The 27,631-nt window shown below is 50.7% G+C and overlaps 1 protein-coding gene across 3 annotated transcripts; it reads left to right on the top strand.

Annotated features, from left to right (window-relative positions):
• Window positions 1-176: 176 nt before the first annotated feature.
• UACA (uveal autoantigen with coiled-coil domains and ankyrin repeats) lies at window positions 177-27,631 on the top strand. 3 transcript variants are annotated; one of them, XM_030955410.1, is made up of 19 exons: window positions 177-304; window positions 11,452-11,585; window positions 12,079-12,167; window positions 12,910-12,974; window positions 13,680-13,737; window positions 14,284-14,354; window positions 14,461-14,567; window positions 15,394-15,575; window positions 16,003-16,040; window positions 16,186-16,269; window positions 16,803-16,910; window positions 17,892-17,924; window positions 18,442-18,540; window positions 18,740-18,776; window positions 19,781-19,833; window positions 21,201-23,861; window positions 24,410-24,562; window positions 25,811-25,876; window positions 25,957-27,631. In XM_030955410.1, the coding sequence occupies exons 1-19, from the start codon at window positions 248-250 to the stop codon at window positions 26,026-26,028; spliced, it is 4,167 nt and encodes a 1,388-aa protein (XP_030811270.1). In that variant the 5' UTR covers window positions 177-247; the 3' UTR covers window positions 26,029-27,631. The 3 variants fall into 3 exon arrangements, with proteins under 3 accessions (XP_030811270.1, XP_030811268.1, XP_030811269.1); XM_030955408.1 differs by lacking the exon at window positions 17,892-17,924; XM_030955409.1 differs by lacking the exons at window positions 177-304; window positions 17,892-17,924 and adding an exon at window positions 8,432-9,021.

Raw genomic sequence — 27,631 nt, 5'->3', positions numbered from 1 at the left:
CGCGCCTGCCCCGCCCGCCGCGCGCCCCCTGCCGGCCGGGCGGCTCCGCGCCGCCAGCGCCCCTCCACCACGAGGAAGTCCCTCCCCTCCGCCCCACTCGCTGATTGGCCGCAGCGCCCGCGAGGGCGGGCGGCCATTGGCTGCGGCGCGGGTGGGCGGGGCGGGGCCGGCGCGTCCCGGCCGTGGCGGCGGCGGCGGGAGCGCGACGGGGCCGGTGCGGTGCGCGCCCCCCGCCCGCGGCCGCGCCATGAAGAGCCTCAAGTCCCGGCTGAAGAAGCACGAAGCGGTCATCGGGGGCAGCGCGGTGGGTGCCGGGGCGCGGCCCCCGCCTGGCTGGGGGGTCCCGGGGTGCGGCAGAGTACGGAGATCCCGGCTGCTGGCGGGGCAGAGCACGGGGAGGTCCCGTTTCCTGGGCTGCTGGGGCGCAGAGCGCGGGGATCCCGGGGTTTGGAGGGGCGGAGAACAGAGGGTCCGGCTCTCGGGGCGCAGAGCGCGGGGATCCCGGGGTTTGGAGGGGCGGAGAACAGAGGGTCCGGCTCTCGGGGCGGAGAGCACGGAGGATCCCGGCGCCCCGGAGACTTGGCGGGGAGCGGAGGGCTCGGGCAGCCGCGGTAACGCGGGGCAGGGAGAGCCGGGATCCGTGGGAGGGATCCGAGCCCGGGTCGCTGCGCTGGAGGAGCGGGACCCCTCGCTCCGGCTGACCCTACAGGTTCCCTGTGCCCGCCCGCTGCCTCCTGGCTCCAGCACAAATTAACGCTTTTCCCCCAAAACCTTGCGGGGCCGCCCCGGGGCTCGCTCGGTCCGTGCGCGGAGCACGGGCAGGAGCGGGTTTGCGCTGGGAATTGGTGTGAAATCGGAGCGCTTCTGATGGAGGAACTGCTCAGAAAGCGGGCGGGAAGCTGGTGAGCACGCGGCTGTGGTTGCCGGTCATCCAGCCTGGAATGCAGAGCCGAACCAGGCAGAACAGGGCAGGCAGAGCCTCTGGAAGTGCACCTTTGTCATGGTGCAGTTCTCTGTCCCTTCTTGTCCGGCTTCCAAAATTTCGGCTGGTTTTAGCTGGCTTTAACCGGCTTTCTCAGTCTTTATTTTCACTTCATTCATCCCTGCGGATGACTTTTGTTCGGGGAGGAGGTCTTTGTAACTGCAGAAAGCCGTGCTTGGAAACTGTCGGCGCGGTAAATCAACTTTAATTGTGCCTGTTCGGGAAATGCTTCCTCAGAAATCAATCCTGAGCTGTCCCTGTGCTCCTCTGCTGAGCTCGCCGCTGCCTACGGGGAATAGCGGGACAGGGAGGTGAATGCGAGGCGCTGGATTTTATCAGCCGTCCTTTGAGATAGTGGCTATCTCCAAAATCCTGCTCTGAGGATGTTACCTGACAGTCCCAGCCCCTGGGGAGGAGCTGGAGCTGCTCCGAGGTGCTCGCCCGGCTGATGACAGCTCCCGGGATCCACGGAGCTCAGCAGTGATTCATGAGCCTGTTATGAGGATTTGTCATGCGTGGGCTGGCACTGCTCTGTGTTCATTAGCTGTCCTGTACTTTAGAGCTGTTTGTTATTCTCAAATTAGCCCCGTAATTACATTCAGACAAAGCCTGGCAGCACCTGTGTTTGGTTTTGAATAGACATGGAGATTTTTCACTTCCAATAAACCTTCTCTTCAGAGGAGGTTTGAGCGGTCTGAATACCTTTGAGAGCTGAAGTTACTCTGAAATACGCGAAGGGAAATTCCTTTCAGCAAGATCCTGTAAAAACAGGGATTTCTCTCCATAGTAAACTTACTTCCCCTGTTTATTACATAGTTTGGTTGTGTGATCACTCCAGCATCTCAAATAGCAACTTTTAATCTCGTCTGTGGGGTCAGACCCGTCCCGGTGGGTGTTTGGGATGAAGCTGATCTCTGTCCTGCTGGAAGGAGGGGAAGAGGGTGGGATCCCTGCCAGCGGCAGCTTCAGAGATCCTGCGTGAAAGGAGTGCACAAGGGCTGCCTGTTTGGGAAACCTCATCCCTCTGTCCTCTCCCCACCCAGCGCTTTTCCTGCGGGGTGGAGAGAAACCTAATCCAGCCTGCTTTTGGGAGTTTTCCTCCAGGTGACGTGCCTTCTGATGGGAATGGCTTTGTTACTGATTTGCGATGGAGGGAAGCCACAAAAAGCAGCAGAAAGTAAAAACCATGTTAGTTATTACCAATTCCACGGTTATCCGGAACCCGAAAGTGGAATCACCTGGTTTAGTCAGCCCCAGCTGGCGGCTGGTGCTTGGAAAATCATCTGAGCAGCCTGTTCAGTGCTCTGCATAGTGAGACAAATGCCTGGCATTAGCAGGAGGGCAGGCTGGAAAGTTGGATGTGGGCTTCTGTGGGGCTGAAGGTCAGAGGAGGCGCCTCATCCACCAGCATTTACAGGAAAGATCTTAATTAATGTCCTCAATCCCCCTGGGACCACAGTGGGACCATGGCAGCTCCCACTGCTGTGCCTCTGAGATTCCAGAGTACATCCTGACACCATAAATGTGTGTTTGGGACCTGGACTGAGATAAGGACACGTGTTCTTCAGCAGAGCTGGGGACTGTGTCTGTAGCCGTGAGATACTCACTGCTTGGTCTCTCTTGAGAAGCTGATTGAGGAAGGGTTGGTTTGTTCTGCAAAACAAACCTCTTCTCTCTGGTCAGACCTTGGCAAATGGAGCTTCAGAGTTCTGACTGTGGCCTCTGCAGGGGAAAAGGCACCTGCTTAGTGCTGTAACTCTGGGGGAACAGCTGGGGAGGGCTCTGCTCCGTCTCAGGTGTGTTATCCCCTCAGCTGAGCCTGCAGTTCAGGGAAGGGGCACCTGGAGTTACTGGGAAACCACCAGTGGGGCTCCTGGTGGTCCTCACCTGCTGATGGTCCTCACCTGGGGGAGGTGATGGGGATGGTCCTCGCCTGGGGGAGGTGATGATGGTCCTCACCTGGGGGAGGGGGTGATGATCCTCACCTAGAGGAGGTGATGGGGCTCACCTGCTGATGGGCATCACCGGGGGGAGGTGATGGGGATCAGGTGCAGGAGGTGATGAGGCCTCACCTGGAGGAGGTGATGGTCCTCACCTGCTGATGGGCATCACCGGGGGGAGGTGATGGGGACGGGCAGATACAAAACCACGTGAAAACTACCAATCCTTTCTCCCCTGGGAAAAGTGGTGCTGGGTTTTGTTTAATTAAGAGAAACCAAACCTGCCGTATAATTAGCGGAAACCATTGTGCAAGGAACAAAGGGACACCTGAGCACTTGCCCTGCTATAATGAGCTGTGATTATTAAATGAATATCTGAACAAGCTCTGGAGTCAGTGACAGCTGAGCTTGTTCAAGGTTGTGTCAACACTTCTTTCCCTGTGGATGCTGCCCAGCTCTGTTAAGTGGATGAGTTTTCCTCTGGGACGGCAGGAGTGCAGCTCTGTGGGGTGACCCAATGCACATGAAACATCTGCTCCTGCCCTGTCAGCAGCAGAGAGGGCAGGTACCACCTCCTGCTCTGGGCTGACCCTTCTGTCACGGCAATGAAGGATGCTGCTGGGATTTGCTAATTCATCAGCAGCGCCTCTTGCTGGATGTGCAGCAGCATCAGTGGTAGCAGTGATTTATAGCCCCAGTGTGCTGGCAAATGCACATTAGTAACCGAAGGGGTGAAGTGAAAACCAGGTGTTTGATCACCTAATTTTAACCCTTTAAAGGTTCAAGATCATTTACAGAAGAAGAGCCTGGTGCTGCTGGGGGCACAGGGGAGTTAGTACACGAACAAGGCTTTTTGTGGCACTGTGTCCTGACTCTGCCCTGTGCAAGGACACAGAGCAGTTTGTCAGCCAGGCTCATCCCAGTGCCCTGACCCATCAGCAGAATTTTCCAGTGCTGCTGCTGCTCTGGCTGGAGCAGTTCTGTCCTGTCCCCACTCCCTGAGGTGACTTTGCCACGGCATCCTCCAGCACCCACAGCACTGTAATATTCCAATGTCATTCCTGGCCTGGCTGGGGTTGTTCCTTGGAGCAAGTTTGGTTCCAGGAAGCTTTATTCAGGCTCGTGCTAATGTGTTTGTTCTTGGAAAAAAAATCTCTTTGTGATTCATTTGCATTTAGTTAAGTGGAATTAGAGCTTGTTTGTGGGGTGAAGCTGTAGAAACACAACAGGCAATTTGTGGTGCAGCAGAAGCTTTGTGGTGCAGCCTGTTTACAGGTGCATTGTAATTTTCAGGCTCCGTAGAAAGGAGAGTTAATGCTTTATCGCTTTGGAATGTAGCAATTAGAAATATTTAAAAGACTGGAGGTTCAGTGCAGGCCTGGGAGTTCAGTATCCTGAGCTGATGTGCAGACATAATTACACAGATAAGCTCTGTGCTTATCTGCTTGGAGTTCACATGACCTTTGGTGTAGAAGCAACTTCTGGAGTACTTTGTCAGTATTTAAATATTAATGCTAGCAAGCACATGCTGGGACATCTGAGGCTGATCCTGCTTGCACCACTCACTGCTGGCTGACCAGGGCTGGGGTTTGCTGCTCCCTTGCCCTGTGCTCGGGGCTGGTCCCTGTGCTGGGTGCAGCACTCACACCAGGTTTCATCCCCCCTGACATCTCCTGATGCTTTAATGAATGGCAGCACACAGATCAATGGGGCCCTGCCTGAGAGCTCAGAAATTCCAGCTAATGGAGCCCTGGGCAGGCAGGAGCTGTGCTGCTCCCACAGGCAGCTGCACTCTGCCCCTGCTCCTGTTTAAAGGGGAAATATTTCTCCTGTGGGGTGAAGCCAGGCTGCAGCAGGAGCTGGGCTGGCAGGGCTCCCCTTTACGCAGGTGTGATGTTCCTGGTGTGAGTCTGGCCCCAGGTACCAGGGATGTCCTCAGCAGAGCTGGGACATGCAGAGCCCCAGCAGCTCTGGTCACTTCTCTTGGTGTCCAGGTCAGGCTGTGCCTCGAGGCTGGCACTCTCAGGCTGTTTTATCAGTAAAGTGCTCTGGAGTTTTGTGTTGGCCATGAGATATGAGAAAGTTGTTTCAGAACAAAACTGGGACTGTTTTTAGTTCTTTGAGCTGGCTTTGCCTCCTGCAGGGATTGTAGGCAGAATCCTTTGGCACTTCCAGTGTAGCCCCTGAGCTCTTGTGGCTGCTGCTGGTGGATTTTCCCCTGGCTCAGCCTGGAAGAGAGAAACTGGCACTGCTGTGGGGCACCTCTCACTCCTTGCAGCAGGAAATGTTCATTTTGAGAGGATTTTTTGACACGTAACAGAGCTAGAAGTCAATTTGAATTTTCTTGATTCTTAATGAATTGATCTTGATGGGACATGCTGACTTGGGAGGAGCAGGGTAAAATCAGGAGTGTTTCTGAGGAGATGTAGTTGCCTGCTTTACGCTGTTTGCTAGGACACTGTTACCTGCATTAACGACAGGCTGCAGTTCGTTTGAGCACACCAGGCACAGCTGTTCAGGTGAGTCTTTGACAGGAGTGTTTTCAGCACGATGCCAAACCAGAGCAGGCCTAAGGGAACTGCTGATTTTTATCCCGTTTTGAGCTAAGCCTTGCCCACTTTGTGGCATTCAATGGCTTTTTTATTCTGGGGGATTTTTGGTGAATGAGGTGGTAACACAAAGTGCGCACTGTGGGAAGGTGCAGGGTGAAAGAAGAGCCCTGTGTTCAGGCTGTGTCTGGTTTTCCCTTGCACAGACTAAACCCACATCTCACTCCTGCAGTCTGGCACTCTGGAGCCTTTACACGTGGGGACAGACGTGTCCTGGGAAGTAAGATATGCCTGTAAAATACAAAATGCCATTTCTGCTCGCCCCAGTGGGCTTTAACCCACTATGTGCAGTATTTTTTCAGACAGGTGAGCCAAATTCTTCAGGAGAGATGGGTTTAGTGAAGGGCCCTTGCACTGCAGGGAAAGCTGCACCTGGGAAACATTTTTAAAAAGCAGTTTTCTAATCTAACTTATCCTTTCATTCTGTCAGTGCAGTTTTAAAACAAATCGAAGCACTTCAAAAGCCTTTGTCACTTTGTGCCATTGAAAGGGCAGGGTGTGTCTGTCCCCGCGCTGGGTTTGATGACAAACGTACTCTGCCCTCTGGAGAAAGAGCAGGGACTCAAAGTGTGGGGCCTGGCGGGTGTGTGAGCCTGCCCTGGCTCTGAAAAGGCTGCTTTGGATTGGATTCTGGGAGGAGATTCCTCCTTGGGAGGGAGTGAGGTCCCTGGATCCCTGGCAGTGTCCCAGGCCAGGCTGGACACTGGGGCAGGAGCACCTGGGACAGTGGGAGTGTCCCAGCCATGGCAGGGGTGGCACTGGGTGGGATTTAAATCCCTTCCAGCTGCTCCTGGGGTTCTGTGAAGGGCCACTGAGAGCTTTGAGCTGTGCTGTGTTGGTGCTGGCAGTGTCCCCGGAGCTCTCTGCTCTCCTGTGTGCTTATGTCACCCACTAATGGCATTACAGGGGCTGTGTCCCTGCTGGGCAGTGCTGGGGACAGGATCAGCCTGGCCCCGTGGTGGCACGAGCTGGGCTCACTTTCACAGCTTTATCCCAGCTCGCTGTGAAGGGCTTAGGAGCTGCTTTGAGTTACAGCTGGTATTTCTGAGCTGGGTTAGGTGACCCTAGAGCTCACCCAGTGCCACCCCTGCCATGGCAGGGACACCTTCCACTGTCCCAGGTGCTCCAAGCCCCGTCCAGCCTGGCCTTGGGCACTGCCAGGGATCCAGGGGCAGCCCCAGCTGCTCTGGGCACCTGTGCCAGGGCTGCCCACCCTGCCAGGAAGGAATTTCCTCCAAACCCACCTAAAGCTCCTCTCTTCCTGAGGGAGGCCATTGCCCCTTGTGCTGTCCCTCCGTGCTCTGAAGTTGTACAGAGGGTGTGGAGGATGCTCAGAGCTCACCTGGACTCGAGGAGTCCCTGGGGAAATCAATCCTTTCAGCTCAGGAGGTTTGTCGCTGGCTGGGAGCTGGGAGGGCACGTGGGGCAGGAGTCTGTGTTCTGTCTCTGCCCTGGTGTCTGTGTGCAGCAGCCAGGCTGCCTGTGGTGCCAGCCCAGCAGGGAGGTGGGCTGCTCTCATCTCGGGAGACACGGAGCTGGGCAGGGTTCCTGGCAGGCTGGGCTTGGGAAAACACGTGTGTTAACCCAGAATGGGCAGTGTCAGCCTTGGCCAGGCATCTGTGGGGTGGAGGGGGATGTAGCACCTCCAGAGATCTGCACTGCTGGGATCTGATGACATTCCTGGTCTTAATTTTGGGGAAAAAAGTCCGAATTAGGCTGTACATTTCAGGTACTCTAAAGAGCATGTTGGTGCCTTTGAGCTCTCTGGGTTGAGCTGCCCTGGAGAAGGTTTAATCCCTGGGGTTTGTGTTTCCTGAAGCTGCTCGGTGCTGATGGAGCCATGGATGCTGCTCTGTGCCTGGCTGGGGAATGTGGTTTAGCAATCCTAAATCTTGTGGTCAGGGCTGTCTCAGGAGGAGCTGCAGCATAAAGGGCCTGCAGGATGAGCGCAGCTCAGGAGACACGAGGAAAGTCTGCAGGCAGATGAGGTGGAGACAAGGAAAACCTTTGGGATGAACACCTGGGAGCCACAGTCTTACCTACATTTCTCACCAAACTGATTTTGGTCAAGTGGGGCTTTTCTGTTGCTGCCACCTGGGACGTGTATTTATTTCCCCCCCCAAAAAATATCCATTTTTAGCTTGAGGAGACAGACTTGGTTGTGGTCAGAAGACAACACAGTCCCTGCACTTTTTTGGAGTGGCTTTGTCACATGGATGCTAATTGCAGAGAGGACTTGGGACATTCTTTGGGGAATGTTGGTGCTGTGGGGCAAAGGCTGGTGCTCACACAGGGGACGAGGGGACTGTTCAGAACTGACTGGGAAAGAGAGAATTTGCCCAAATCTGAGCGATTGATTTTAAAATTCTCTGCTGAGAAGATCCATTTATTAGGCTACTTGCAGCCTCTGGAGTGTGTCCTCCAGGGTGAGTGTAAGTGGTTTTCCTGGCCCCGGACCAGGTTTCTCTCCTGCAGACAAAACAGTGCATTGCTTGTCTTGTTGACCTACTCCTCTAAATATGGCACTTGGGAGATCTCCATTTAAATTTAAAACTTGTGAAAGGGGATTCTCCATCTCCCTCCTGTTAATCATTGTGCTGTCTGTTTAATGTTTTCACAGCCTCTGTGACTCCTCTCGTTTCACATGTTGGGAGACAGACTGGCAGCAGCAGTAAGCTGAAACCAGGTTTTATTCAGAAAGGGTTTCAGTGCTGTAAAAGGAGAATTTTTTTAAAGCAGAGGCATGTGTGTTTTCTAATTTAAAATGGGTTACATTTCTGTCAAAATAGGATCACGCATTCCATCTGCTCGGCGGTTGTAGCTGTCTGAAGTCTGAGCCTGAGTCTGCTTACGGCTTTGCGGCGCGGCGGAACGGGGGAGGAATTACTGCTGGGAGTATTTCAGTCCTGCTGTGTTATTAGTGGTGCCGAGAGCGACCTTCCCCCGTGGGGGTGCCCGGTGGCCGTGAGGAGGAGCGTGTTTGTCATTTCCAGAGAGCGCTTGCTTGCCTGTCTGCGGGGCTGGGGACGTGCCTGGCCCCTGAGCTCACTCCCAGCGCCGTGACTCAGGGCGCGGGCACGCCGGGAATGTATTAATAGCTATTGCTTTCTATCGCCTGCCTATCAAGTAGTGCCTTATCAGAAAATAGATCGGGCTGGCGAGGCTGCCTGCGTGTTGTTTACAGCTCCTGGGGTCTGGGCGGTATTTCCCTGAGCGCCGTCCGTCCGTCCGTCTGTCCGGCACTGAGCACGGCTCTGGGCAGCACGGCCGCGCGCTCCTCTGAGTGTCCCAGAGTGATGAAGGCTGAGGATGATGCTGAGGATGGGGAGAGCACCCTCGGGGAGCCGAGCTAAGTGAGGATGGAGCAGGAGGAGCCGCGGGCGGCGCAGGACAGCGGTTCCTCGCCGTGAGCGGATGTCACCGGGCTGGTGGCTCCTGGCACCTCGAGTTCAGCATGATTTGTTGGTTCTCTTGTGCAGCCAAGGACACAGTAGGTATCTTGGAGCTCTAGCTGGGCTTTCATATCCTGGCAGGAATTTACAGCTGCAAAATGTGCAAGCTTGGGTAGCGCAAATGGGGTGTAGTAATTCTGTTTAATTGACGAGTGTTGTATCTCCTTAGCAACTCCTCCTGCGAGGAATCTTCCCTAAGTGTGAAATGTGTTAAATAAATAATGATTTAATCATGGAATGGTTTGGGTTGGAAGGGATCCTAAAGCTCATCCCAGTCTACAACCTGCCATGGGCAGGGACACCTTCCACCATCCCAGGCTGCTCCAGTGTCCAGCCTGGCCTTGGGCACTGCCAGGGATCCAGGGCAGCCCCAGCTGCTCTGGGCACCTGTGCCAGGGCCTGCCCACCCTCACAGCCAGGAATTCCTTCCCATTATCCCATCCATCCCTGCCCTCTGGCAGTGGGAATGATTCCCTGTGTCCTGTCCCTCCATCCCCTTTTAAACTTAGGGCACCACAGGCCGTAGATACAAATGACTGAAGTGTTGGGTTTTTTAAAGTAATGCTTCTGTTAATCAGAACTTTGATGAAATGGGAGCAGGGACTGGCTGGGGAGGATTTGGGGGGATTTTCTGTCCATTGGGGTGAGTTGTGCTGGCAGATATCAGCTGCAGAGGTGCAACCCAGCAATCCCACCGCCGTGTGAGCCCCCAGGGTGAGATCTCTGTCCTGTAGGGATGGGAAGGCACCAGGAGAATTTCGGGAGCACAGGGTGTGATGCTGTGTGTGCACAGTCTCCAAGGTATTTGAGTGAAAAGCTGAGCCTTGCACGAGGAGGTGGCTTTGCAGGGCAGCCTGTCCAAGCTGGGGAAGACATGGCACTGGTGATGTCACCAGCACAGTGACTTCTCAGGCCGGGCTGCCTTGGCTTTCGGGCTAATGGATGTGTTAATTGATTGATGAGTCAGTGCTGCACCTCAGCCCGGCAGCACTGGTGCTAATTTCATTAGTGCTCTATTTTTATTACTCCTGTCACTTGTAGCAGGGCTGGACTGGGTTAGCTGCTGCTAAGCCTTCATGATTACAGTAATCTTGTTTATTGTGGGCAAGCAGAGTGAAGATTATCACCCAGAGCTGTCAGGGCTGGAAGGGCCCTCTGGAGATCCTCCAGGCCAGCCCCCTGCACAGGCAGGCTCACCTGGAGCAGGTGACACAGAACGTGGCCGGGTGGGGTGGGGATGTCTCCAGAGAGGGAATCCAGCCTCTCCAGGGCTCTGCCCCTCTGTGGAATGAAGTTCTTCCTCATGTTGAGGTGGAAATTCTTGTGTTTTAGTTTCTGGCCATTGCTTCTTGTCCTGGGTACCACTGAACAGTGTGGAATCATCCTCTGACACCCCTTGGAGATGTTTGTATGGATTGATGGATCCCCTCTGCCTCCTCTGATCATGAGTGCAGCTCCCTTTTACAAGTCACTGCAGATGCAGGTGGTGGCAGTGGATTTTTGGGGTTGCTCTCTTTTGTGTGCCCTCTTTTACTTAAACAAACCCTGGCCTGGGGTTTCCTGGTTAATGTTCTTCATGTTGTGAGGAATTTCTGACCCACAATGAAAAGTAACTTCATGCACCCACAGGCTGCTTGTGTCTCACCCTTACCTGCAAATTCTTTTGCTGTGCAGAGTTAGATTTGAACGTTATACTCCTGTTTTGAGGAAAATGCTCCTTTGGAAGCTTTGTTCTTCCCTTAAAAGCTCCTTGGATATCCAGTCATCAGTGTCCAGCATGGATGTGAGGTTTCTGTCCCAGAGCAGTTTCCTGAAAAGCCCTGAGCCATCCAGAGGGGTGGTTTGGCAGGGAAGAGATGAAGCTCTGCATTTTGGGATGGGAGGCTTGGCCTGGGGCCTGAAATTCTAAGTTTGAAGTAAACAAGAGAGGAGTGGGGGTGAGGGCTGTCTGGGGCTGGGTGCTGGTGGTCTATTTATAACTGGCTTGGGCTTTCTCTGCCCTCCACGGTGCTTTGGGAACTGCAGGCAATTCCAAACTATCAACTTTGAATTTCTTCCTTCTGCAGCTCAGTCAGTAGCTGTTCTTCCCTTGAACATCACGCTTAGCTAATTTATGACCCACTGAACAGTCTGGCACAGCCAGGAAAAGCCATGTCCTGGAGTGTATTTGTAGTGCATCCATTTGTTGTCAGAATATTACAACTGAACAAAGACAAACTGAAACAGAATGAGGAAAACCAAAGAAATTTGATCCTAAAGGTCTCCTTTAGGACCAAAGTGGCTTAACCAGGCTGTCCCAGAGCTCTGCACATTCAATGCCAACAACAGTGACAGGGCTGTTGCACAAATAGCCCCAAACATCCTGGTGGGTGCAGCGCTGTTTGTAACCCAGTTTTGGATTTTGTCGTGGCTCAGCCCCGGTGGATCCTGGTGCTCCACAAACTCACATCTGTGCCTCTGTCCCCCAGCTGAACCCAGACTGGAGCAAGTACGATGACAGGCTAATGAAGGCAGCTGAGAGGGGCGATGTGGAGAAGGTTTCATCCATCCTGGCCAAGAAGGGGGTCAGTCCCACCAAGCTGGACGTGGAGGGGAGATCCGCGTAAGTGACTTCCAGAGCTCGGGAGTGGTGCTGGGGGGCTGCTGAAAATCATCCTCCTGCTCTAGAGTGTGAAAATCATCCTCCTGCTGCTCTTTTTGGGTACAGAAATCTGTGTAATGCCCCATGTGAATCTAGCTCCACTAAGCTGGAGCCCAGCTGGCTGGAAAGGGAAACTCCCAAACAATCTTCACTTCGAGTGGGGATGAGTGTTTAAAGACTTGCTCTTGCCAGGTTTGAGTATTAGAGAGAAACTGAAACCCCACTGGTATTTCACTTGGTTCACTGATCCAGGTAAATAATGATTGTTTCTCAGGAAATTTGCCTTGTTCCTTGAAGTAATGTTTGCAGAACCCTTAACTCTGGCTGCTGTCCAGAGCTGGCCCCTGTAGCAGCTCCCTGCTGCTTTGGCTTTCCTGGCCAATATTGCCATTTCTGTGTACAAACCAGCTGTGCCTAAGCAAGGCATTTTCTTTTTTTTTTTTTTTGTTTTTAGATTCCATGTTGTAGCATCAAAGGGAAACCTGGATTGCTTGAACACCATCCTGGTGCACGGAGTTGATATCACAGCCACTGATGCTGCAGGTGGGTTCCTCACAGGCCCTGAAAGGGCAGCCTGGAAATGCTCCCAGCTGGGTTTCATTCTGAAATAAGTTAAGCTGGACCACAGGATAGCTCTTCCTTCTTTCTGTAGCTGGTAAAAACCAAATTATTTGTGTGGCTTGTTGCTGGTCTTGAGGAACCTGGCCTGTCATGGAATTCATGAATGCAGCAGAACTTAAGGAATGTGGGTTTGTGCTGCCATAATTGTGTTTATAATGTGCTCCAGACTCGCTGGTGAGATCAGCATTTCTGGGTAGGAACAGTAGGATAAGAGCAGTTTTAAATGAACTCGAGGTGAGGATCCTGTGGAATGTTGTGGGAGGTGTTTGTGTGCCCAGCTGAGCCTCAGGAGCTCAGAACCTTCCAGATTTCCTTGAGTGGTAGCAGAGTCTGTGCAAGGTCTTATGGAAGAGACAGTTAAAAACAGGTGCTAACTTTCAGGTTGTTACTCAGAATTTAATAGGTTTAATATGAAGCTGAGAATAAGAAAATTTACAGAGATAACTTGGCCTCCTCCTCTTATGGGAGAGTTGATTTTTTAAATCCTTGTGTGGAGTCAGATGCAGTATTTTGAGATTAATTTCACAAATAAACTGTAACAAAGTGAGATGTAGAGAGGAGATGTCTCAGCACAGATCTACAGGGACTGTTGGATCTAAAATGCTGGGATTACTCCTCAGGAATTCACTGCCCCAAAGCCTGAGCTGCTGTTCTCTGTTTCCAGGCAGAAACGCCCTGCACTTGGCTGCCAAGTATGGCCATGCTTTGTGCTTGCAGAAGCTCTTGCAGGTACTGAAAATACAGCTTGTCTCTGACAGCTCTTACATTGAGGGGGGAAAGGTGGCTTTACAAACACTGGCTCAAAACTGGGATATGGGGTTTCTTTCTTAACCAATCAGATTAATTTTTAAGAGTCACGGGGAAAAGACCTTTTCATGTTAAATACCAGGTTGGGACTGAAAGAGGGCTAAAGTAAACTTTTTATTTTAATCTTTTCATGGACTGTCAAATCAAGTTGTAGTTTGTGGTTCTTGAAGAAAATGGGGCTGAGTGTCTTTTAAAGTGTCTTTGCTGTTCCCTGTCTGAATGCAGTTCAGAAACAGCAACACTGGCTGCCCCAGAGTAGTGTTTGCTTCAAACATTGTGGCATTTATAGCCACAAACTCTCATTAATGAAACAGTGTTTGAGGGTTGTCTTAGGTTTGTGTGATGTTTGTTTTTTCTTCATTTATCCCTGGGCAGTGTATGCTCGTTTGATTTTTTCCTTTTTTTTTTTTTGTTATTTTGAATGGGTTCTTTTAAACTTTTAATTGATGCATGTCTCCATGCAGATATAAAGGCTCATTATCTGTGAAAAGTCTAATGAATTGGGCAATTCCTGTGCATCTTTTTTACTTAAATCACGTTTAATTGCTTTAATTTAAAGCTCAAACGCCTGATGCTGTAAATGCAGTCTGGATTCTGATTGGTAACTGGGATTATTTATTTTAACAGTACAATTGTCCGACAGAGAATGTGGATCTCCAGGGAAGAACTGCTCTTCATGATGCAGGTGAAGAGCTTTGCTTTGCTGGTAACTGTATGGAAACAAAGATTTAATTAATGGATTTACTTCCAGAATGGACTGAATCCTTCTCTTTTAATTTTGGTGGCTAGGTAGTAGGAGGGAGTATTTTATATTGTCATGACATTTGTCCTCAATAATGAACATTATCAGTGTTACAGAGCTTGGAGGTCTGAGATGAAGTTCAGTAAAATGTTCCAGCGTCACGAGCAGAGTTTTGGGCAGTGCTGGGGGTGGGTGAAGAGCCTTTGCTCTGGGTTTCCTGCAGCCTGCCTGTGCTGCAGTGCCTGGCACAGCAGTGTTTAGTTGCTGTGGGTGGTTCCTGCAGCCTCCCTGTGCTGCACAGCAGTGTGTGATTGCTGTGGGCGGTGTGAGAGCTGAGCCCTGCAGCCCGCTCAGCCTTAGCTCAGCCCGGGGGGTTTTGGTGAAACACACCCCCCCAGGGCTGTGCCTGGGCCCTCCCCAGGCTGCTGGCACAGCACGAGGTCCCCTCCCTGCCCCGTGTCACCTCCCTGTGTCCTGCTCTGTCCCCAGCCATGTCGGACTGCTCCGCCAGCATCCAGCTGCTCTGCGACCACGGCGCCGCCGTCAACTCCAAGGACGGGGTAAGGGGCTGCCTCCCCCTCCTCCTGCTCCTCCCTGCTGCGCCCAGGGAGCTGCTGGCCCCCTCTGGCTCCTCCCTGGCCTCACGCTGTCCCCTGTGTCCCCCAGGACGGGAGGACACCGCTGGTGCTGGCCACGCAGATGTGTCGCCCCACGGTGTGCCAGCTGCTCATCGACAGGGGGGCCGACGTCAATGCCAGGGACAAGCAGAGCAGGTAAGGCCTGCAGGGCACTGCTGGGCTCCTGCTGGCCCCTGGGCGAAGGCTGCCCCTTGGCTCAGTCTGGGGCAGGAGAACCTGGGAGTCAGTTCACGAGTGGATCTGCCAATTCAACACCTGGCCTTTTTTCCTGCTCCTGCTGGCATCCAAAATATTCCCAGACTTGTTCTTGCCAGCAGGGAACCTGCACTTGGTTCTTTAGAGGGTTTTTCTGTCCCAAGCAGCCTTTGGGATCAATGGGCCATGGCAGAAGGGGTTCTCTGGCAAGAAGTCCTGAGTCCAGTGGAGCTCCCAAGGGACCTGGAACTGTTTGTTCCTGGGTTCTGTTTGTAGCTGCTGCTTTGGCCAGTGATTTCTTGGAGAATTCCTCCATGATATGAGGCTGCTGTGGGACAAAGCCTGGCTACCCTCACTGCACGTCCTGCAGCTGGGGGTGTTTGGGGAAGCTCTGCCAGGGCTCCCAGGCACCCCCTCTCCAAACCTTGTCTAAACTCCTTGCCTGGTGTTTGTTGTGTCTCTTGAGATTTGTATCTGGTAGAGGAAACCAGAGTCATGGGAGTTCTCCAAACACTGGGTGGCTTTCAAAGGCAGCAAGTCTGTGCTGGTTTTGTAGAAATGCTGTTATTATGGTGGCTTTGTTTGCTTTTGCACAAATATTTAAACATCGCCGAGTGACTTTGGAAAGCTGTTTCCTCTGTGGGCAGAGGGAAGGGGCCTTGGCTGAGGTTTCTGAGGTCAGACATGTTTGTTCCAGGGCTGGCTCTGTGAGTGATGCTCTCTGGGGTCCCTGGGTCTCTCAACCCCCTCTCTCTCCCCATGCCAGGACTGCCCTAATGTTGGGCTGTGAATATGGCTGCAAGGATGCCGTGGAGGTGTTGCTCAGGAATGGTGCTGATGTTGGTTTGACTGATGGCCTTGGCCATGACTGTGCTTACTATGCCAGGATTGGGGACAATATTGACATTTTGGCTTTAATAAAAGCTGCCGTTGAGGACTCCAGCAGAGGTAGGAGGAACCTACAGCACCTGCCTTGGGGTGGGAGTGTGTCCCTGCTCCTGTGGCCCCAGGGGCTGTTGGGGAGGGCAGCTGTGGTCCTTTGAGCACAAAGGACCTGTTTGGGAGGGGAGGGACAGTTTTGGGGTTGTGTGGTTTTGCAAAGCTTTTAAGAGGGTTGCAGGCTCTGATGCCTCAAGGGCTTAACAGTATTGATCATGGGAGTTATTTACCCTTATTTATAGCAATAAATAGCCTTTATTTTATAGAAAACCTTGTGGGTGTTTCCATGTTTGATTAGCTGGGGGTGTGGCGAGCTATTTTTTGAAATGCCCTCCCAGGGTGGAAAGGGGATGGAATTGGCTGAATGTGTCAGGTTGTTGCATGAATCTGAAGAAAATGCCTTTTGTAACTCCTTGTTTTTGTGGTGCTTTTTTAGGAAGAGACAGCATCAAGAGAGGGCAGGCTGAGCAAAAGGTACTTGGTGAAGCCATTTGTCAGTGAGGGGTTGAGAGGGGATCGTTTGTGGGGGGCTGAGGTGGGGGGGGCCCTGTCCCAGTGGGAACTGGGGAGGTGGGGTGGCACAGGGATCTAAGGGAATGCTCTCCTGCTGCACTGACAGGTCTCCAGCGTGTCCCAGAAGTGGGGCCGGGGCTATGGAGCACAGGAGGAGCTGCAGCTGTTCCAGAAGGAGCCCAGCACTCAGGTGGGTGGGCAGGGAGCATCCTGTGCGTTCCCACTGGGGTAACGAGGCGCAGGCACTAAAGGCAGGCTGGGCTGCTGCAGTGAGCACTAATGATCCATCAGCAAAGGCCATGTACTGCTGCTTGCTTGGAACCTAATTGCGTGATGTGCAGTGTGGCAATTATGCAGATGAGCTGTAAACTTTTTCCAGGAAAAATCTGCATGTTTTTTGGGCAATAAAATGTCCCTGTCTTAACCTTTCCTACCTCTTAACCTTCTGCCTCTGCAGTAAAATCAGTCACAAATGAGGAAGATTTACTTTTTTAACATTCTCAAGGAGATGTATGTTTGTGTCATACTAAAAATAATCTGTGTCATAGTTGTTCCACTAACCAGCATTAATTTTCCCATCTCATTCCCTTGTCATTGCAGTTTTCACAAGGCGAGGCAGGGCTTGGAGTGCTCAGTAGCTGTTGAGTCTTTACCTTTCCCAATGTGTATGTAGTGTGGGGAGATGTTCATTTTTGTTTTTAAATTTCATATTTTACTTTTAAGGACTTGGAGCTGGAAAACCAAGATTTGAAGGATCGAATGAGGGAAGTGCAGGAGGAGCAGAGGATGCTGCTGGACAGAATCAGTGGGCTACAGCTGCAGCTCACTGAGGTAAACCAAGGCTTGGAATGCCTGCCTGGAAAGCTGAGCAGCCACCTGGGGCTGACAGGAAGGCCCATGGGGTTAGGATCTGCTTTCCTGGGAATTACTGCAATGTGTGTCCCCATTGTCTGCTGGAAAAGCCTTTGGTCTTGTAGTTGCACCTGAGTTGTGAGGAAGCTGGTGCAATGTCCTTCCCTGACACCCAGACATTTGGGCAGCAGCATTTGTGGCTGTGCCCCCAGTGCAGCTGAGCCATGGGCTGCTCTGGAGTGCTGCAATTTGGAGACTGAACTTCATCTCTCCATTAAATGTGGGTGGTGTGTGGCAGGGCTTTGTCATCAGCTGACTTTCCAGCTGTTACTGCAAGTGCAAGCACAGAGAAAAAAAAAAACCTTCAATTGGCAGGAAAACAAAGCCAAAAGTTTGCAACAAAAGTTTCTCACCCAAATTTGAAACGTTGATTTTAAAAAAATTTCCCTCCTTTTGGAGGTCTAATTGTGATCAGTAGAAAGACAACATAAAGAGGATTTTCTGTTGTTTTTTTTTGCTTTGTGGAGGCTGTTTCTTTGCTGTATTTTTGTAGAGGTACATTTATGCAGCTCCTCCTAAATGTAGCCCATGGATAGAAAGAATATTTCTTAGTGCAGTCAGTGGCTTGTCTGAACTCCTGTTTTAAGCATTGCCTTTATAAAACAAATTTCTTAATAGCCACTTCCCCAAATCAGCAAAGTTCTTCTGAAAAGCTGCACTTGGCTGCCTCAGTAGTGCCTGAGCTGGAAAACAGGAGATATTCCAGTTCTCAGACATTGCTCTGACAGACACCCTTAACTCCTGGCTAGAGAAATAGGAAACAAGCAATAAAGCTGGATGGAAATTGGAAGGGGAGCATTAGAAGCTGGGGTGCATTTGTCAGCTGATGAACTGTGTGTGAGCCCCTTAAACATCATTGAGAAAATGATTTGGGGGGAATTTTTTTTGTCATTTTTGCAGGAGCAAATGTTTGCAGATGATCTTGAGAATGAGGTAGGATGTGTCACCTGCAGGTGTAACAGCACTGGGGAGTAGGGGGAGCAGCTCTCTCTTTTATTTCCTCTGCAGTTTTAAATACACTCCTTAAAAGCTACCTAAAAATGCCAAGTGAAGCATCTACTGCTCTGGATCCGTTTATGCAGCTGCACAGCATCTCTGTAACTACAAATAATTATCCTTCCCATGGCTCCTTTAAAGCTCACTTAGGATATGGAGCACACTGATAATATTAAGCATCTCTGTAGTGACTTTCAGTAGTGCAAGACTAACAAATATGAATTAATTAAACAGTAGCAGGTTATTTTGGTGCATATTCTTGACTCATTCTTCAAGACTTCTCCTTTAGAGGAGCAGTCTTGAAGAAGAACTCCAGAAGCAAAAAATTAGGGATTCTTTGGGTGCTGATCTTGGTTGAAGTTCTGTCTAAACTCTTTAAAAAGTTCCTTGAGGTCTTTCAAGTAACTCTGTCCATTCTTGTGGCTTTGGCTATGTGGCACTCCTTCTCTTTCAGAAAGATGAGTTGAAGAAAATCCTGACTACCAAGGAAAAGCAGCAGGAAGAAAGTTTAAGGACTATTGAAGCTCTCAAAGCTAAACTCAAGTATTATGAAGTATGTTGAGTGATTTGAAATGGGATATAGCAATTGATATTTACAGTAGGAAGTACTTCAGCATGTTAAATTGCTGAAACTGTTGAATGGTTATCTCATTGCAAAAGCTTTCCCTGCCCCTTCACCCCTGGTTTAACATAGAGCAGAAATGTGAAATGAATTTTCAGCCTTACTTTTGTTTCTTGCCCTTTGATTTTAGGGTGACTCTGCGGGGTCTGGAGGTAACTTTGGAAACAGTGAGTACAGTTAGTTGTTAAAGCTTGCTGTGCATGATGGGGTGTTGGAATACAGGGATAAAAGGGGGCTTTTGGTCATCTCTTGCTGGTCTGAAATGCAGGCAGGCGTGCCCAGCCCTGAGCCCTGTGAGCAGAGCTGTGTTTGTGGGAGCTGCCCAGCCCTGAGCCCTGTGAGCAGAGCTTTGTTGTCAGCCCTTGAGCCCTGTGAGCAGAGCTGTGTTTGTGGGAGCTGCCCAGCCCTGAGCCCTGTGTGCAGAGCTGTGTTTGTGGGAGCTGCCCAGCCCTGAGCCCTGCCTGCAGAGCTGTGTTTGTGGGAGCTGCCAGCAGCTCCATCTCCCAGGAGTGCTGGCCCTGGGACATGGGGAGCCTGCTGTGCCCTCTGCTCCCAGGAACAGCCAGCTGAGCAGGGTCCATGCTCCCAGAGGAGCTGCCCTGTCCATCCCTGCAGGCTGAGCAGTGCCCCTGCCTGGCTGGGGAGCAGCAGCTGTGTCAGTCAGAGCCGGAGTGGAACAGCTCTGCCTTCAGCACAGCACCTGGGCTCCCACTCGTGTGAGGGATGAACCCTTTCCCAGCCTCCTGCATCCAGCCCAGCTGCAGACCTGCCTTGCCCTTGTGTCACACAAGGGCTCTTGACAGATTCAGTGGTATTTGGAGTGTTTGGCTGCCTGGCAGGAGGAGTCCTGGATGGGGAGTGCAGGGGATGCTCTCCCTGCTGAGGTCACGAGCAGCCATCAGCTGGGCAAGCTGCCAGCCCTGCCCCTTCTGCAGGACAGAACCCAGCCTGGCAAACCACTTGTGTCCTCCTCCTTTGGAGGGCTTTGGCCAGGCTTCCTGTGGGGATTAATTAAGTAGAAGTTGTTTTAATAACAAGGTACTTAAACACCAGCCTTCAGCCTGGCGTGACCCCAGTGACCAGAATAAAGCTGGGCAGGAAAATCAGTGTTCTTGTGATTGTGTTCCTGTTTTTAACCACAGCCTAAACACTGTTTGCTTTGAAAATCCAGGAAAAGAAGATTTATTACTTAAACAAGGCCAAGCATTTGCAGTGGAATCCCAGGTAATAAATATTTTACCACTGGAAGGAACTCTGAGATAGTCGTGCTGGGAAAGCTAAATGTGCTTATAAAAGTGTGTTTATTGAGCATTGCTTCTGAGCACACGGTTTTGGGGAATTCTTGCTTTTCTGTGTTTATTTTTTACTGCGGGTGCCCTCTAGAGTCCTGTGTGTGACAGGCTGGAAATGCAGGGAGCTGCTGGGAGAGCTGTCCTGAGCTCTCCTAAACGTGTTTGACACACTCACTCTGTAAACTGGGGGCTCATCGCCATCATATTTTTCTAATTTAATAATATATTATTATTATTATAAGATAATAATAGATATTATATATATCTATTAGTAAAATTATATCTTATATTTATATATAATGATATATATTATATATTATATATTTTATATGTAAAATTATATATAAATTATCTATTATTAAAATATAATAATTATGATAATAATAATAGAATAACAATAATAGAATATATAGATTATTTCATTTTCCTGCCTGCTATATAATAATTCCCTGACAATTCTGTTTGATCACTATCAATCTTTTAAAGCAACAATTTGTATATAAACAAGGTCCAGCAGACTCTTGGGGGTGGAATGAGATGGGCTTTAAGGTCCCTTCCAACCCAAACCCTTCTAGAATTCCAAGTGACTGCATTCCTCAGCCTTCTCAGCAAGAAGGGTCTGTTAGCCATGGCATTCTCTGCTCTGATTCCTTCTAAAATTATTTTCACACGCTTGAGGGATGGGAGCAATATCTTAATAAATTAAATTTGTTCTAGCAGATGAGTGATTAAACGTGAATGCAGAACAAGGGAAGTGGAAATAATGCATTATACCTGCCCCTCTAGGTTCAGATGGGATAGTGGGAAGGAATTGTTCCCTGGGAGGGTGGGGAGGGGCTGGGATGGGATTCCCAGAGCAGTTGGGGGTGCCCCTGGATCCCTGGGAATGTCCAGGGCTGGGTTGGATGGGGCTTGGAGCACCCTGGGACAGTGGAAGAGTCCCTGCCATGGCAGGGGTGGCATTGGGTGGGATTTAAGGTCCCTTCCAACCCAAACCATTCCATGACTGGGGAGCAGTAATGTGGAACTATATTTGAGATTTTTGCTGTTAAAAGCCGAAATACCTGTTCTCTAATAGGGGCAAGAGTAACTTAATGTAAAAAAAAAGGAAAAAAATCTCTTGTACTAGTGATGCTCAGATCAACTGGATTTTAGGCAGTTCCCATACCAAATAGTGTCAGTTCCCATACTCTAAGTAATGGCAGTTTCCATACCAAATAATAAGTGATAAAAGTTCACGACTCTGACATGACCTGTCAGAGTCGTGAACTTTTATTTTCTGTGCCGATTTCCCTTCAGTCCCGGTCGATGCTGAGGCCCCTGGAGCTGTCCCTGCCTAGCCAGTCGCCCAGCTCCGAGAAGGAGACTTTGAAGAAGGAGCTGGAGAGCCTGAGGAGCAGCTTTGGTGCAGCCAAGGAGGAGATCAGCAAGCTGCAGAGGGAGCTGGCCCTGAAGGCCTCGGAGTGCAGAGCTCTGGTCTCAGAGTGCGAGAGGAGCAAGGCCGAGTCTGACAGCCAGGTCAGGCAGCTGGAGGACGCCCTGAAGGACGTGCAGAAGAGGATGTTCGACTCTGAGGGCAAGGTGAAGCAGATGCAGAGCCACTTCCTGGCTCTCAAGGAGCACCTGGCCAGCGAGGTGGCCTCGGGGAGCAGCAAGGTGACGGAGGAGCTGAAGGAGCAGCTGCGGGAGATGAAGGCCAAGTACGAGGGAGCCTCTGCCGAGGTGGGGAAACTGAGGAACCAGATCAAGCAGAACGAGTTGCTGGTGGCAGAATTCCAGAGGGACGAGGGCAGGCTGGTGGAGGAAAACAAAAGGTTGCAGAAGGAGCTGGTGAAGTTGGAGGTGGAGCGAGATAAAAGGGGCAGGAATGTCACGGAGTTGGAAGGGCAGCTCAGAGAGACGGCGGCCAAGCTGGCCCAGTCTGTGAGCGCAGAGCAGTTTGAGAACATGAAGGGTTTGCTGTCAAACGAGGTGAATGAGAAGGCAAGGAGGTTAGCAGAGGTGGAGGGGGAGCGGGAGAAGCTGCAGGCAGAGCTGGTGCTGTTACAGAGGGAGTCTGAGAGCCAGAGAGCTCAGCTGGCACAGCATGTGAAGGCAGAGGAGCACGAGCAGATGAGGAGTGGGTTTGAGCTGAGGAAAGAGGAGCTGGGGAAGGCAATTTCTGAGCTATCACAGAAGAATGAGACTCTGCAGAAGGAACTTGAAAGATTGCAGGCTGATAACAAGGTGCTGAAGCAGCAAGTCCAAATGCTAAAAACTGAAATTAAAAGCCAGAATGTGCCTTTAAAAATTCATGAGGAGTTGAAGAAAGCAAACGATCTGGCTGTGGGTGACCTGACAAAAAAGCTTTTTGAAATAACAAAGAAGTACAATGAAAGCAAAGCAGAAGCTGAAAAGTTGCTGGCAGAGAAGAACAACTTAAATGAGAATATCAGCCACTTGCAAGCTGTGTACCTGTCTCCGGAGCAGCACAAGAAAGAGCTGGAAGCTTTAAAATCTAATGGGATTGAGCTTGAGAAGCAGCTTGCTGAGCTTCAGAAGAAATATGATGAGGAGCAGGCAAAAGTGGGCAAACTGGTGGCTGAGAACACAGGCTTGAGGGAGACCCTGAGGGATCAGTACGTGCTGGCCACCACGCACGAGGAGGTTAAAACTGTCCTCAGCAGCACCCTGGAAAAGACCAATGGGGAGCTGTCAGACCTGAAGGGCAAAATTGGAGAGATAAAGCAGGAGTTCCTGAGGGTAAACGAAGAAAACGGAGCTTTAAAAAACAAGGTGAAACTCTTACAGAACCAATTAAAAACGGAGTATATCAGTTTAAAGGATCATGAAGCCATGGTAAATACTTTAAATAAAAGCGTGCAGGAGCTGCAGGAGAGCAACGCTGCCGTTAGGGCTGAGCACCAGAGGGGGCAAGATGAAATCTTACAGTTGCACGCAGAAATTGAAGCGCAGAAGAAGGAACTGGACACGATCCAAGAGTGCATCAAGTCGAAGTACGCCCCGGTGGCCTCCTTTGAGGACAGAGAGCAGAGCCTGGAGGGCACGGTGCAGGAGCTGAGGGCACAGCTGCAGGAGCAGCAGCAGAGGTGCAGGGGCAGCGAGGAGGAGGCGCAGAGGTGCAGAGAGGAGAGCGAGCAGCTCAGGAGCGGGCTCCTGTCCATCCAGAACGACCTGCAGCACAACTACGTGCTGGCGGAGAAATGCCACCAGCTGGAGAGGCTGTGTGCCAGCAGCATGGAGGAGCTGGGGCAGCAGCTGAGGGCCCTGCTGAGGAAGCACACGGGGCACGAGGGGCGGCAGGACGGGGCCGTGGCTCACGAGGTGCCGGCGGAGCGGCTGCAGGCGCTGAGGGAGGCTCTGGGCCGCACTGTGGAGGAGCTGCAGCAGGCCCTGAGCAGCAAGGAGGAGCGATACCGCGAGGAAACGCTCCGAGTCGGGGAGCTGCAGCAGGAGCTGGCCCAGCTGAAGGAGTCCTCGGTGTCTCTGGTGGAGTACACCCAGCTGAAGGAAGGGCTGGAGGGAGAAATGGCGGCTGTCAAGCGCGGCCTGGAGGAAAAGGAGGCGGAAACGCGGGCGAAGAGCGAGGAGGTGCTGAGGCTGCAGGAGGAGCTGCGGCGGAGCCAGCAGGCCCTGGCAGAGCTGCAGAGCCAGGAGGTGGTGGCCGTGGCAGAGTACAGCTCCATGAAGGCTGCCCTGGAGGCCCAGGTGAGCAGCATGGCCGGCCACCTGGCCAGCATGAGCCACAAGTACGAGCAGGCCTGCGAGGAGGCCCTGCAGGCCAGGAGGAGCGAGCTCTCCCTCAAGGACGAGAAGGAGCTGCTCCAGCTCAGGAGCTGCAGCATCGAGCAGGAGATCAAGGACCAGAAGGAGAGGTGTGACAAATCGCTGACAACCATTATTGACCTGCAGAAGAGGATCCAGGAGTCTGCCAAGCAGGTGGAAGCCAAGGACAACAAGGTGAGACCTGGGTTTGTGCTCCTGATGCTCTCAGCTCAGCATTCAGCTCCTGAGGTGCTCCAGTGCCACTTTCTGCTGAGCATTAGGAACCCAGGGCTGGCCCAAAGCAGCTGAAGTCCTGATTTTTCATTATTGAAAGTTTTTCCAGTCCCTTATATGTTCTGGACATTCTGTAGTGTTTAAATTCTGTTAAAGCTTCAGACTTCTGGGGATATCAGCTCCTCCTTCCTCTGGAGCTGTGTTTGTTGGGCACCTCTGGCTTGCCTTCTAGAGGTTCACTGCTCTTCCTAGAACTTAGACCTGGAATGTCCTTAGATCCTCCCTTTTCTCAGTCCCTTCTGTCACTGCTGGATCTGTACCTGCCACACCCCAGTGGCAGGGAGCACAGTGGCAGCCAGCATGTCAGCAAAGCAAAGTCCTCTCTCTGCAAGCTGGGACAAAGACCCTTCAGTGCTTGCTGGGCTTCATCAGACTCGAAAGGATGTTAAAGAGCAGTTTGCAGTGAGACATCCTTAAATGGTGTTTTCTGTGTTGTTTTTTATTTAAAGATAACAGAGCTGCTGAACGACGTGGAGCGGTTGAAGCAGGCTCTCAGCGGCCTGTCCCAGCTGACATACACCACTGGGATCCCCTCCAAGAGGCACAACCAGCAGGTGGAACTGCTCCAGAGCCAAGTGAAAACACTCCAGCAGCAGCTGGCTGTAAGTGCTCATACAAGGTGTTGTCTGACGTGCAGTAGCATTGCTTAATTCCCTGTGTAAACAGGGAAATGTGGATGTGCCCACTGGAGCAGGGGGTGGGACTGCAGCCTCACACTTCACAAGTACACTATCCATTGTTTGCTTGGGCTTTTGCCCCCGAGTTCTGCTTCTCTGTAAATTTTTTTTCTGCTTTCCTCTTCAGTTTGAGTTGCAACACTTGACAGCTTCTCCAGATAAAAAGGATATAAGGAAAGTGGGAGAATTTGTGCTTATGTGATACTCTGCTATAATCCTGCCAAGACCATTTCTGAATGCAGGCTCAGCTTTAGTCATTTCTTACAACCATATATTTTTTCCTCACCTTGAAAGGCTGAGGTGGTAATTTCTTAATGGCTTTGAGTTGTGTTCCTCTGCCTGCAGGCCCTGGGTGTGTTGTTTGTCATGAAGCACTGACAGAGCTGGGGGCATGTCCTGAGTGCTGGGATTTTGTGCACACCTCTGTGGCCTCAGTAAAGCTCATTATTAAAGCTGTGTCTGGGCAAAGTGAGTTCTGCTCCTGCTCAGATTCACAAATACATCAGAGTATTTGCAGGGTTGATTCTTACGAGGCAAAGTGTTCTAAAAAGGGTGGTTTCAACCAAATAGCTGATGCTGTGATGAAGCCAGTGTGCAAGGCTGTCACTATTGTATTGAGGATGGGTGAATGAAGCAACATAACTTTGATGTTTTTAGAAGGTAAAAGCTGAGTTTATTAGACTCACATTCTTTTTACAGATAGTTCTGAGAAGGTTGGACTTAACTGGTGTTCAGCTAATACTCCTTACACTGTTGGTTAATTAGGGGCAACACTTCTCTTGTAAACATCTTACAAGTTCAGAATACTAATTGTAGGATAGTTTTCATTATTTTTCTGAGTTTTCTCAAAACTTCCCAAAGAATGGCTGGGAAAGTTTATCTGACTTTGTTTCTGACCAGACTCTCAACCACCACAGTGGGAGCTGGGCTCTGATGGTCCTTTCCAGCTCAGGATATTCTGTGATTCTGTGATCTCAGCTCGTGGCTGGCTCTGGCAGCCTCCCAGCAGAAGAGCTGTCACTTTTTTTCCTTCATTAGTGGAGGGGATAAAATTTAAACCTGGAAATGCAGCTGTGGTTGGCGTGGCAGTGCCCAAACCCAGGTGCACAGAGGGTGGAAGACCAGAGGCTGCAGGTGTGAGGAGCTCACCTGTGTCCCCGTTGTCTCCCGTAGGACGCCACCCGGCAGCACCAGGAGGTGGTGGCAGTGTACAGGACACACCTGCTCAGCGCTGTCCAGGTGAGGCTGCAGGGTCCCTGGGAGGGCTGGGTGATGCTCAGGGGGATTTCGGTGTTTGTGACGGGTGTTTGCTCCTCCAGGGTCACATGGATGAAGATGTGCAGGCTGCCCTGCTGCAGATCATCCGCATGAGGCAGGGCCTGGTCTGCTGAGGCTGCTGAGCCTGGGGAGTGAGAACTGCAGGGCCCTCGTGCTGATACTGAATTGGTGATGCTGGTAAAGCTGCACTCACAGCCTCCCAATACCAAACAACTCTCCAAGCTGAAGCATTTTCTCCTCATCAAACACTAAACCAGGGCTATGGCGTTTCAGGCCTGGCGCTTTTTTCATGAGATGGATAACATCTTCTAAAACTGTCAAAATGATGACATAGAGGTTAAATTATTTTAATGTCTGATTGACCACTTGTTAAAGCAGGACCTATACCCAGAAGCTCCAGCTGATCCTTGAACTTGAACTCTCATGGGATGGTTAAAAATAAACTGTGCAGAGCAGTGTGGCTGAGTGTTGTAGCTGTGGATGTCCCTTAATGATTAAGAGAAAGTGGCTCATTTGTCACACTGGCTGAGCAGGATGTGCTGTGACACACACAGGAAGGTGTTTTGCTGTCTCTTGTAACTTGGCTGGCCAAGTTACAGCCTTTATTTAATATATAAGCTTAAGATTTAGTGCCTTCGCTTCTACAAGACTTAAAAAAATCAGGTTTTCCATCCAAACACTAACACTCCCTGCCCCCAAAGTGTCCCTGAATGCTTCAGTCCTGACTCCTGCAGGCTGGAGTGGCCTGGTTTGGGGAGCAGCAGTGCCATGGTCCTGCTGCTGCTGCACAATTTCATTCCTCGTCAGGGTGGGACTGAGCAGCTCAGTGGGGCAGCTCAGGTACTGCATTTTCAAACACCAGCTCATGGAAGTCTGAGCTGGAAATGATGTGCTTTAATCTTATTTATGGGGGAAGATGTCAGTAGTGAGGATTAATGGAAGGAGAATTTTAATTGCTGGAATCTCCCCATGAAACAAGGCTTCATTTTTAACTGAAGGATGGTTTCCATAAGGAAGTTTTATGGAAAAAAAAAAAAACCATGAAATTTGTTACTGTTCAAGGGAAGTCTTTGAAAAATGAGCCTGTTAAGGATCAGGGCTGTTTAAATTGAGTACCAGTGAGTGCTGACCTCAGTCTGCTTTTTAAAAGCCTTTGCTGATAACCACCAAGGGGGAATGTGGCATCCTGATGCAGAAAAGCCAAACTTCCTCTCCAAGTTCCTGAAAAATGAGGGCTGAAGTCAGAGTTCCCTGCTTTGTGGTGTTTGGGCTCCCCCAGCTGCCCCTCCAGGCCTTGGGCTCCTTTTTTTACACTAGAGTTGTGTTTATCTCCTTTTATTTTCTCCCTTTTTGGGCAGAGTCTTGTAGGATTGAAGAGGCCACATGGAGGCTCCAGACAGTGATGGATGTGCAGGGCAGTTTTTATATAGAAATACCCTTAATATATTTACTAAATATGTGTCTGTAGTAAAACAGATCTGCTGCTGCTTTCCTTTAGTTTCTTAGAGGACTATTACAGAAAACATCTCAGAGTAAAGAGTTACTTTTTAGCCAAATTCTTTTATGATTGCATTACTTGAAATTTATTGGAGAGGATTTGTTTTGTTGTACTAACTGGCCTATTTTGATACTGTGTTTCCTTATCCAGGGAGTCCTAGGTATGTTTTTCTAAATCTCTCCCATATTACAACATCAATAAAATGGTTTCTTCTTTTT

The sequence above is a fragment of the Camarhynchus parvulus genome, chromosome 10 (assembly GCF_901933205.1).
Source record: "Camarhynchus parvulus chromosome 10, STF_HiC, whole genome shotgun sequence".
Classification (NCBI taxonomy): Eukaryota; Metazoa; Chordata; class Aves; order Passeriformes; family Thraupidae; genus Camarhynchus; species Camarhynchus parvulus.
Note: the sequence above shows the minus strand (reverse complement) of the source record. Positions and strands in the feature narration are given on the sequence as shown.